The following is a 12,175-nucleotide window of genomic DNA, read 5'->3' as shown; positions in this document are numbered from 1 at the left end:
GAGCGAGACCCTGTCTTTAAAAAAAGATAAAAACTATCAAATGTAGTGCATGTTTATTTTGGGAACTAAATGCTTATTTTTAAGAGGATGGTTAAAGTACTCAGCATTATTTAGGGAGTTAAAGCCTTAGGTTTTAAACCTGATTTGGGGTTGAACTCTGGGAAGGAAAATATGATTGATTCATAGGCACCCTGATACAGTCACTTATGATCTGAAAAGCAGATGTACTCTAAGGCACTCAAAGGAAAATAACACCAGTCCTATGCGTATTCTTACAGTCATGTTGTTTTCTTCAAGGTGTTAAAAATGAAAATAAGATTGTTCTAATAACATTGAAGTTTCATGAGTATATGTGTATGATACAAGCAAAATTGATGGGTAACTACTTGCAGCATAATTCTTTTAGAATTATGTACTTTTAGATTGACTTACCAGAACTGCTGAAATAAAAAACACTCCAATTTAATTTGAAATAGTGGGAACATTGGTTCTGCTGCAGTGATTTTAGTGTATACATGCCCGACTGTGAATGGACTAAGTTCATCATTGGTGCTGCATTGAGGTCATTCAGAGACTTTCTTTTGCCATTGCAGGTAGAGCGGGAAAAGGCCATTCTTTTGGCCAACCTACAGGAGTCACAGACACAGCTGGAACACACCAAGGGGGCACTGACGGAGCAGCATGAGCGGGTGCACCGGCTCACAGAGCACGTCAATGCCATGAGGGGCCTGCAAAGCAGCAAGGAGCTCAAGGCTGAGCTGGACGGGGAAAAGGGCCGGGACTCAGGGGAGGAGGCCCATGACTACGAGGTGGACATCAATGGTTTAGAGATCCTGGAATGCAAATACAGGGTGGCAGTAACTGAGGTGATTGATCTGAAAGCTGAAATTAAGGCCTTAAAGGAGAAATATAATAAATCTGTAGAAAACTACACTGATGAGAAGGCCAAGTATGAGAGTAAGATCCAGATGTATGATGAGCAGGTGACAGGCCTTGAGAAGATCACGAAGGAGAGTGGTGAGAAGATGGCCCACATGGAGAAGGAGCTGCAAAAGATGACCAGCATAGCCAACGAAAATCACAACACCCTTAATACGGCCCAGGACGAGTTAGTGACATTCAGTGAGGAGCTAGCTCAGCTTTACCACCATGTGTGTCTGTGTAATAATGAAACTCCCAACAGGGTCATGCTGGATTACTATAGGCAGAGCAGAGTCACCCGCAGTGGCAGCCTGAAAGGGCCTGATGATCCCAGAGGACTTTTATCCCCACGATTAGCCAGGCGGGGTGTGTCATCCCCGGTAGAAACAAGGACCTCATCTGAACCAGTTGCAAAAGAAAGCACAGAGGCCAGCAAAGAACCAAGTCCCACTAAGACCCCCACAGTCTCTCCTGTTATTACTGCCCCACCGTCATCTCCAGTATTGGATACAAGTGACATCCGCAAAGAGCCAATGAATATCTACAACCTTAATGCCATAATCCGGGACCAAATCAAGCATCTGCAGAAAGCTGTGGACCGGTCCTTACAACTGTCTCGTCAAAGAGCAGCGGCTCGGGAGCTAGCCCCGATGATTGATAAAGACAAGGAAGCCTTAATGGAGGAGATCCTCAAGCTGAAGTCCCTGCTGAGCACCAAACGGGAGCAGATCGCCACACTGAGGGCGGTGTTGAAAGCCAACAAGCAGGTAATCTCATTCTCCTGGTGAAAGCATGCCAGTCAAAGCTTTCTTAACTAATGTATTCCCTAATTTTATTGAGTATCGAGTATCGTCAAGATGAGAGTTCAGATGCTTGGTCAGTGGATAAATAAAACTGTCCCAGTGCCAGATCCGAATGTCATAATAATTATTATGTGTAAATGATGAAATATCTGTGCCCAGCTAGGTGGAGGCAGAGGTGAGGAAGTTAAAGCAGGAACACAGGAGAAGATCCAGATGCCTTTCTGCAGATATAGAAAGGCAGCTCAGGTGGTGCTGGGCTGAAGCCTGGCAGTGAGTGGCTGTGGAAACAGGAGATGGAGGGTGGCAGAATAGGCTGGCAAGGCAGGTTACACCAACCAGGGAGATACAGCAAGAAAGACAAACACCCAGCAGGCAGCTGGGGCAAACAGAGGGAAATCTGGGTGCATATGGTGAAGAAGGTCTGATGGCCAATAACTAGACCCCAGCTTTGGAGCTGGAGGTTCAGATTCAAGACTCAATTTCTAGGGGTATAGCAAAATTATTATTTTTTAATTATTTTATTATTTTTGTTTTGAGACAGAGTCTCCCTCTGTTGCTCAGGCTGGAGTGCAGTGGCGCCATCTCTGCGCACTGCAACCTCCGCCTCCTGGGTTCAGGCAATTCTCATGCCTCAGCCTCCGAAGCAGCTGGGATTACAGGCAGGTGCCACCATGCCCGGCTAACTTTTTGTATTTTCAGTGGAGACAGAATTTCGCCATATTGTCTAGGCTGGTCTCGAACTCCTGACCTCAAGTGATCCGCCCACCTCGGCCTCCCAAAGTGCTGGGATTACAGGCATGAGCCACCGCACCCAGCCAAGTATAGCAACATGAAAAGGAGTGTTTTGTCCTTCATCCCAAACTTAGAGAAACAAGAGCGCTAAATAAATGAACAAGTCAGGGATGAAAGGCAAGGCAACTGTGAGGAACTGAGTAACAGAAACAAAGCCAGACAGATCGTTACCAACGAATTAAATAGTTTGGGGCCACTTTAGCAAGCAAATAATAGAGAGAGAGTGTGAGAGAGTATGAGAATGAGCTCTACCTGTGCTAGTGACCGCGTATCTGAAATTTAGGTTCATCTGGGATGTTAACTCACCTGGGTCAGAGCTTAAGTAATAGGGAGCTTTGCCTAGCTATTGATCTTGTCCTTCTGGACAAGTAGTAATGTTACAACATGAACCTGTCTAATTCCCAGACCTCCTTAATGACTGAAATTGTTTGCACCCTGAGTTTTACCTGGGTGGGAGTGCTGCGAAATATAGGCAGGAAAATTATTTTCACCTTTATTTAGTTTATCTGAAAAGATATTCTCGAAAGACACATATTTGAGAAAGGTGCTGAATAAATGTTGGTGTTGATAAAGAGAAGCAACAAAGCACCAAATGCCCTCTTGCAAACGCAAGCAGTGCCGGTGAATAGTAGGTCAAGGGAGCTCTTGGTCTTTGGAGAATGAGGGTTAATTTCAGATTCAGAGTGTCTTCTCCATTTGCCATCATCTGGGGAAAACCACGCCCTTATTATATCATCTACAGTGCAGCTTTCAAGTCCTCACCTCTAGTTCCCATAAATCTACTTATATAATTGACATCTATACCATAAGCTATAATATTGTTTGCACTATTAACATGTTTTATATAAACCTAAGGGCAAAATATGACTTTATTTTGTATTGTCACTTTAGAGAAATAGAAAAGATTAGAGTGAATGAAACCATCGTTCTCAGCAAACTATTGCAAGGACAAAAAACCAAACACCGCATGTTCTCACTCATAGGTGGGAATTGAACAATGAGAACACTTGGACACAGGAAGGGGAACATCACACACCGGGGCCTGTTGTCGGGTGAGGGGAGGGGAGAGGGATAGCATTAGGAGATATACCTAATGTAAATGACGAGTTAATGGGTACGGCACACCAACATGGCACATGTATACATATGTAACAAACCTGTACGTTGTGCACATGTACCCTAGAACTTAAAGTATAATAAAATATATATATATATATAAAATAAATAAAAAGAGACAAGATTAGGGTGAATGAAGAATTTGTGAGAGATCTGACTCCAATTTTAGGTCAGAATAAAGGAATTTATTATTATAACTCTGCTATAATTTAAAGACCCAATGATTCAGAGTGGTCATAAATAACCAATACCATATTAGATAAGGCTTACACAAGGACATGCTATCCTGGGGCATTCTTGGTCAAGCCATCTAGATAACTTCTCTGACTTCTTCCTAAAGGTTGAATATTAACAATTTAGGGCTGGGTGCAATGGCTCACGCCTGTAATCCCAGCACTTTGGGAGGCCAAGGCCAGTGGATCACTTGAGGTCAGGAGTTTGAGACCAGCCTGACCAACATGGAGAAACACCGTCCCTACTAAAAATACAAAATTAGCCAGGCGTGGTGGCGGGTGCCTGTAATCCCAGCTACTTGGGAGGCCGAGGCAGGAGAATCGCTTGAACCCGGGGGGCGGAGGTTGCGGTGAGCCGAGATCGCATGACTGCGCTTCAGCCTGGGCAACAAGAGCGAAAATCTGTCTTAAAAAAAAAAAAAAAAAATCAAGATGCTTAACTGAAACAGAGGTATAGATGAGGACACTTGGCCAACCAACAGAGACTAATTTGTGAACAAGCATTCATTGACTACATATTTTCTGGGAGGCAGTAAGTAGGGATGCAAAAATAAATGACATAATCTAGTAGGAATTCCACAATTGCCTACAGCTGTTTACAAGACAGGACCTATCAAGCACTTTAGAGTGATGTAAACAGTACCACAGGAAATCAGAACAGAACAAAGCATTCCTAGCTGAAGTTTTATTTTCACAGTGCTTTGTGGTACAGGTTGCGTATCCCTTTTCCAAAACGTTTGGGATGAGAAATGTTTCAGATTTTGGATTTTGGACATTTGCATATATACATAATGAGTTATCTTGGGGATGGGATCCAAGTCCAAACATGAAATTTACTTAGGTTTCATGTATTCCTATACACATAGCCTGAAGGTAATTTTATACAATATTTTTAATGATTCTGTGGCTGAAACAAAGTTTTGACTCTAACTCATTACATGAGGTCAAGTGTAGAATTTTGTGGCTCATGTCAGCACTCAAAAGGTTTCAGATTTTGAAGCATTTTGGATTTTGGATTAAGAATGCTCAACCTGTACCATTTGCATTACATTAGAGTTACAGTCTATATGGGCTCAGTAAATTAAATGAAAACACATTTCTAGCGATGCATTTGGTCTACACGTTCATGATGTTGGGCCTGTTGCTGTGATGCTTGTGTGCCGTAAATAGCTTCAAGTATTAACAGATGACATTCACTATATTTAGACATTGTGGAATGTTTGTTTTTAAAGTTAAGGTGAGAATTCTGGGGTACAGGGGAAAAAAGGAAATCTCCCTGTTTTGAAATAGGCATTCTACTATACAGCCATAAGAAAGAAAAGAATGAGATCATGTCATTTACAGGGATATGGCTGGAGTTGGAGACCACTGTCCTCAGCAAACTAACACAGGAACAGAAAACCAGATACCGCATGTTCTCACTTATAAGTGGGAGCTAAATGATGAGAGCAAATAGACACATAGAGGGGAACAACACACACTGGTTCCTATTGGAGGCCGAAGGATGCGAGGAAGGAGAGGATCAGGAAAAATAACAAATGGATACTGGGCTTATACACCTGGGTGAAGAAATAATTGGTACAGCAAACCCCCATGACACACATTTACCTATGTAACAAACCTGCACATCCTGCAGCTGTACCCCTGAACTTAAAAGTTAAACATAAATAAATAAAATAGGCATTCTGTAGTCTCTATGAATCTTCTCATTTACCGAAGGATTTTTTCATAGGCACAGTGCCTTCTGATGAAGTCAGTAAGTGCTTATGAAGCACCGTCCATCTAGCACTGTGCTAGATGCTGAAGATTCAAAGAAGACTAACATATGGTCCCTGCCTTCCAGAAGACTCAGCCTCCTGGGGATGTCAGGATAGAAACACAATTACAGTTCAACGTTACACATGCTGTAATCCAAGTTATGAGAACAATGCAGAGGAAGCAACTAAGGTGTCCTAGAAGAGCGGAAAAGACTGCACAGAAGCAATTATACCTTAGTTTGTTCTTAAAGGATAAGGAGTTGTTTTCCAGAGGAGGAGGAAGTAATTCCGGACAGAACAGTAGGTAGAGAGGCTTAGGAGTGACAAAATAGAATGATATATTCAGGGAATGCTCACAAAGGTCTATGTGGCTGAAAATAAGACTTTTTTTTAATTTAGAAAGTCAACTTTGGAATGTGTGGAGAAAGTGGTGAATACAGACAGCAAATCCAATGAGTTATGGATACTTAAAATTACTTAATTCTGGAAAAACTTTGCACAGTCTATGGACAAACAAATCTACAAACAAAACTGAGGCTTTGGGGTATTTGTCACAAACAATAAATGAGTTCGTATTTCTATTTCAGATCTAGCTCTTCTGTTATCCCCCACTTTATTCCCCTTAGACACTGACCATGGGATTCTATGTGCTTACAAATTTGTTACATCTACATTTCACAACTTAAACATACTTTTCTGTTTTAAATGAATACGTGTCTAAGCTTTTTAAACACTAAACAACTGCCATTTTTCCCCAGGTCAGTTTCTGCATTGTGGATAATTTTCTGAATCTGTAAGATTTCTGAAGATTCCTCCAAGTATTAACACTACAGAACATACAGAAGTATTTTATGAGTAAAGTCTCATTTTAATCTGAATTTAAATCCAATCAAAACTCATAAGAAACTACTTCGGAATCAAAACAGTAACAAAGTACCCTATCCCAACATTGATTTAATTAAGAAATAATTTATTTCTATAGATCTTGGCACTTTGCATATGAAGATTTGAAGCTGCCCACTTCAAGCACAAAAGGAAATGTTAAAAACCAAGGTAGTCTTCCTGGGAAACCCCATTAGTAATGGATTTCTCTACTAGTATTGGGGTTTTTCATTAGTATGGGGTATCTGTATACACTTTGAAAAGTTATAGTTTCCAGTTTGTAAAAATCATGTGTTCCCAGTTTGGCTTCAACATGCCAACTGTGTGCTATGCATCAAACAGGCAATCCCTAATTATACAGATTTTAGGCATTGATTCAGTCAGTGCGTTCTTCTACTCGTGTGTGTTCCAGGGTAGCTCTTGATTTGAAACACTATTAATTCCAAGAGCTTCAGATATGCCCAAATCCCAGATTCAAACAAATGTTTTAACTCATTCAGCATTTTATAACCCCTACTTTTATGGAGATTTTGAAGGAATTATATTTGACTATATTTCATTGTTTGGACAAATTGTATGCAAATTAGAAAGTAATTAGTTCTTTATCACTTCTTTTCCTTAAACATATGATAACATGGATTTATAGTTTATCATATACTCATATTATAAATTACAATGGTGTATGTCTTTTATTCTATGTTTTGGGCCCACAGAGCACAGGTGACAAAATTTGAATTCTAATGTATTCCAATTTGATTATTCCAGTTGAAGCTGTGCTTCTTTACTAAATAATTGGTAAAAAATTTTTTTGTCTAAAGTTTCATTTTGGCTCCCTCCTTGTCCTAAAATCCCATACTTTCAGCAATCTGCATTAAATATTTATTAAACTACTGTCATTCTCTTAGCTCCTGATACTGACTCTGGCTCGCAGCGGGCTTCTAGGGCAATTTAACCACATTATGAATTCACAACACATTTTGACATTAAAGAAAAATTTCCCTGTGTCCAAAGTGCATACCTATGTTTATATAAAATGTAACCAAATCAATTTCACTTTCCTTTTATAAAAGAACATAATAGGCACAGCATGAAGCAATCTGTGTGATGGATTTTCCTGATATGAAAATTGTAAGCAGTGTGATTTTCTGCTTTAGACAGCTGAGGTGGCGCTAGCTAATCTCAAGAACAAATATGAAAATGAAAAAGCAATGGTGACTGAAACCATGACGAAGCTTAGAAATGAACTGAAGGCTTTGAAAGAAGATGCTGCAACCTTCTCATCCCTGAGAGCAATGTTTGCAACAAGGTAACAGTATTTTCTTCCTACCACTGGGTGTGGTAGGTGGGGAAAAGGCTTTAAGAGTCACAGCTCTGCCTTTGTGCATGTTGAGTGTATTTGGTGAGTAGTCTAGGATGGCTAAGTGTGAAGAAAATCGGTGGAAGTCCTCTCTGACGCATCTAAATTTTGCAAGCCTTCTGTGCTGTTTTCCAGAGCCCCCTACTGAACATTCTGGATCCAGAAATTCTATTACATAAAAATATTTTTTAAGTAAGCTAATATTAATAGATCGTTTCTAGAATTTATGCATCCCAAAGAGACTCTCCCTCCAAATAAAAAGCTTTCAATAAGGAAAAAACCCCACTTCCTAGAATAGCTAAATATTATCACCTCTGAAATAGAGTTCTGTGAAGGAAGTAGGTGAAAGTATATAAAAGTGCCTTACCTTTAGTACTGTGCGAGAAGATACTGTCATAATGAAGGTTAATAATCATCATATCAGCTAACTACTTACAATTTTTTTTTGTAGCCAAGTGGTCTCGATCCCCAGCTCTGATCCCCTGCCTCACCTCCAAGTGTTGGATCACGGGCCAACCACCAACCAGTTATTGAGACAGAGTCTCGCTGTTGCCTAGGCTGGAGTGCAGTGGCTCGATCTCGGCTCACTGCAACCTCCGCCTCCCGGATTCACGCCGTTCTCCTGCCTCAGCCTCCTGAGTAGCTGGGACTACAGGTGCCCGCCACCAGGCCCGGCTAATTTTTTGTACTTTTAGTAGAGACCGGGTTTCACCCTGTTAGCCAGGATGGTCTCGATCTCCTGACCTCGCGATCCGCCCGCCTTGGCCTCTCAAAGTGCTGGGATCACAGGCGTGAGCCACCGCTCCCGGCTATATTTTGTGTTTAAACATGAAGTGATTGTTAAGAATGTATTTGATTTGAAGTTTTCAGAATCTTGAGATTTTCAATATACTGTTGAAATAGATTTTTTGCTGTCACAATGCAATGTCAAAAAAGACTTTTTTTTTTTTTTTTTTTTTTTTTTTGAGATAGGGTCTCACTCTGTCACCCAGGCTGAAGTGCAGTGGTGCCCTCTCAGTTCACTGCAGCCTGGACATCCTGGGCTCAAGCAATCCTCCCACCTCATCTCAGCCTCCCGAGTAGCTGGGATTGCAGGCTTGCACCACCACACCCGCTAATTTTTGTGTTTTTTGTGGAGGCAGGGTCTCACTATGTTGCCCAGGCTGGTCTCAAACTCCTGGGCTCAAGAGATCCTCCCACCTCGGCCTCCGAAAGCCCTGAGATACGGGTATGAGCCACCATGCCCGACCAAATCCTACCAATTATGTATCTTGTATGATGCAAACTTGGTGCAAAATTCACAAATAACTACTATGGCTTTACTTGCAGATTTAGTAAATAATTTACATGTAGCTGATACATGTAAAAGTGTTAAAAACAAAAAAAGATCTCCTGAGCTTTATAGGAGTCCCCCAGAAACTGTCCAGCTTTCTTTGTATGTTAGGAGAGTACAGGCTTAAGCTCAGACCTTGTGATTGAATCTCTTGGAGATGGCGGTGAGAAGGCTGAGTGCCGGAGAGCCCACAGGGGTGCAGAGGAACTGGAGGGAACTAGCTTCTGGGTCTCAGGGCATGGCAGTTTGGGGAATAGAATGTGTTTACCTGGCCGCTATGGTGGACAGGATAAAGAATAGGAATGGGGCACAATGTCCCCCTCTTTGATGAAAGAATCAGGATTACATTTGGAATCAAGAAAACATAAATTTCCTCTTTGAGAAGGAAATTTTTAAAAATGTCAAAAGACATTTCAGGTCTGAATCTGATTTATATAAGAATTATTATTCCCTGGCCGGGCACGGTGGCTCACACCTGTAATCCCAGCACTTTGGGAGGCCGAGGTGGGTGGATCACCTGAGGTCAGGAGTTCGAGACCAGCCTGGCCAACGCGGTGAAACCCCGTCTCTACTAAAAATACAAAAATTAGCCGGGCATGGTGGTACTCGCCTGTAATCCCAGCTACTCAGGAGGCTAAGGGAGGAGAATCACTTGAACATGGGAGATAGAGGTTGCAGTGAGCTGAGATCATGCCACTGCACTCCAGCCTGGGTGATAGAGCGAGACTCCGTCTCAAAAATAATAATAACTTTTTATAAAAAGGAATTGTTCTCCCCAAATTGTCCATTTTCACAGACTTGTTTTGGCGTGAACAATATTTGTTATTCATATTTTAGTGGGTAAATAAACTCAGAAAAAAAACCAAACTCAGAATGAGCTTTTTCCCCATGCCACCTCTACCTTCCAAATGTATATGTGCTCAGGTTTTGCCTTTGGTAAGGAAAAAAGATCACCGAGCTTATCTTCCTTCTTCGGCACAAGTATGACACCTGAATAAAGATGTTTTGGACAGCCTGCTGTATCTATATCAAACCCTGTGCAAATCTTGGTTTTTGCAGGGTTTTCTGTTTTTTGTTTTTTGACAACTCATTGCTCTGTCATCTGGTTGAGAAATCATTGAAAATGCTCAGTTTTCTAATTTAGTCAAATCAGTCAAATTGACGAGCAACAGCTGCAATCTATACTAAATTAAACTAAAACGTATAAATATAGATAAGGAAATGTTTTCTTTGTAAGCATTATTATTTTGGATACTATAGGCATAGCCTATGATAAACTTGTTACATTCCTCCAAAGAATACAATGTTACACAGTAAAAAGAGCTACTGTAAGACACTTCAGGTACAGTGGACATTGTGTGAGACTTGACTGTTTGTTATTCTGCTGTTACACAGCAGCCCCACGATAACTCTGTCCCTGGGGTTTAAGACATTGCCTATTAAGACTGTCTCTATATGGGCTGGGTGCAGTGGCTGATACCTGTAATCCCAGCACTTTGGGAGACTGAGGCAAGAAGATCACTTGAGGCCAGGAGTTCGAGACCAGTCTTGGCAACATAGTGAGACCCTGTCTCTTTAAAAAATAATGACTGGGCGTGGTGGCTCACGCTGGTAATCCCAGCACTTTGGGAGGCCAAGGTAGGAGGATCACTTGAGGTCAGGAGTTTGAGACCAGCCTGGCCAACATGATGAAACCCCGTCTCTACTAAAAAAAATACAGAAATTAGCTTGGCATGGGGGCACACTCCTGTAATTTCAGCTACTCGGGAGGCTGAGGCATGAGAATTGCTTGAACCTGGGAGGCAGAGGTTGCAGTGCGCCAAGATCACGCCCACTTCACTCCAGCCTGGGCGGTACAGCAAGACTCAGTCTCAAAAAACAAATAAACAAAACAACAACAAAATAATAATAAATTTTTAAAAAATGTCCCATATATCTCATTGTATGGATGAATATACATTCCAATTTTCTGCTATTATAGGTTATTTACATTCTATTGCTAGACCTTTAAACCAGTCTTCTAAATTTCTAAATTTCAGTCAAATTTATTACTTTTCAACTTAAGTCCCAAATTCAATTTCACCAAGATTTTCCTCTGACCGCTTCGCTGTTTTGGTTCCAGATGTGATGAATATGTCACCCAGTTGGATGAGATGCAGAGACAGTTAGCAGCCGCAGAGGATGAGAAGAAGACTCTAAATACTTTGTTACGAATGGCTATCCAGCAAAAACTCGCCCTGACCCAGAGGCTGGAGGACTTAGAGTTTGACCATGAGCAGTCCCGACGCAGCAAAGGCAAACTTGGAAAGAGCAAGATCGGCAGCCCTAAAGTAAGTGGGGAGGCATCAGTCACCGTGCCCACCATAGACACTTACCTCCTGCATAGTCAGGGCCCACAGACACCCAACATTCGGGTCAGCAGTGGCACTCAGAGGAAAAGGTATGCATGCAGCGATCTTCGTAGTACGGTGCAGTGGCCAGATTTTAGTTAACTGCAAAAATGAATGTGCTCTTGTTGTGGAGGATGGAGGAGGGGAAGGAAAAGAAAAAATGGGAGCTGGCATAGAAATGGTCTTGCTAATGTGGGTCTTTCCAGATCGAAACCTTTTTGATAATTGTGTTTATGTAGTCCTTTCTAACCCCCTGCCCAATCCCTCCTCTTGATGAATCATAATATAATTTTCAAGTGTCTGTTAATATTTTTGCTACTCTTTGTATGTGTAAATATGCCTCTCCCTTACCTCCAACCTAAGAATCGGTAGAAAAAGGTGGATATTAAGAATGAAGCTGTGTTCTACCTGGGTTATAATTTTAAAAGTCATTGTACCTTTGGAAATGGTGCTGTTTATCAGCTTCTCTTTAATGGGGCAAGGGTATGAATATGTTGTCTTAGGCAAACTTTTGTCCATATGACCAAAGCTGATGACGGACTGAAAGGGGATGTCGATATCTAGATAAAATGGGATGGAATACGCACAGTC

At 41.5% G+C, this 12,175-nt stretch overlaps 1 protein-coding gene across 9 annotated transcripts in view; it reads left to right on the top strand.

The window, feature by feature from the left end:
• The window catches only part of BICD1 (BICD cargo adaptor 1), a 283,466-nt gene that overhangs the window by 226,389 nt on the left and 44,902 nt on the right, over positions 1 to 12,175 (top strand). For 6 of the 9 annotated variants that reach the window (XM_032159976.2, XM_032159972.2, XM_032159974.2 and 3 more), the window contains exons 5-7: positions 594 to 1,688; positions 7,659 to 7,810; positions 11,317 to 11,524. In XM_032159976.2, the coding sequence (XP_032015867.1) occupies positions 594 to 1,688; positions 7,659 to 7,810; positions 11,317 to 11,524 (1,455 nt within the window). Of the gene's footprint in view, positions 1 to 593; positions 1,689 to 5,597; positions 6,209 to 7,658; positions 7,811 to 11,316; positions 11,635 to 12,175 lie in introns of those variants that run through there. The other 3 variants (XM_032159971.2, XM_058442961.1, XM_032159978.2) reach the window with 2 other exon arrangements.

Source organism: Hylobates moloch, unplaced genomic scaffold, assembly GCF_009828535.3.
Source record: "Hylobates moloch isolate HMO894 unplaced genomic scaffold, HMol_V3 SCAFFOLD_8, whole genome shotgun sequence".
NCBI classification, from domain to species: Eukaryota; Metazoa; Chordata; class Mammalia; order Primates; family Hylobatidae; genus Hylobates; species Hylobates moloch.
This window is presented reverse-complemented; position numbering and strand designations above follow the sequence as displayed.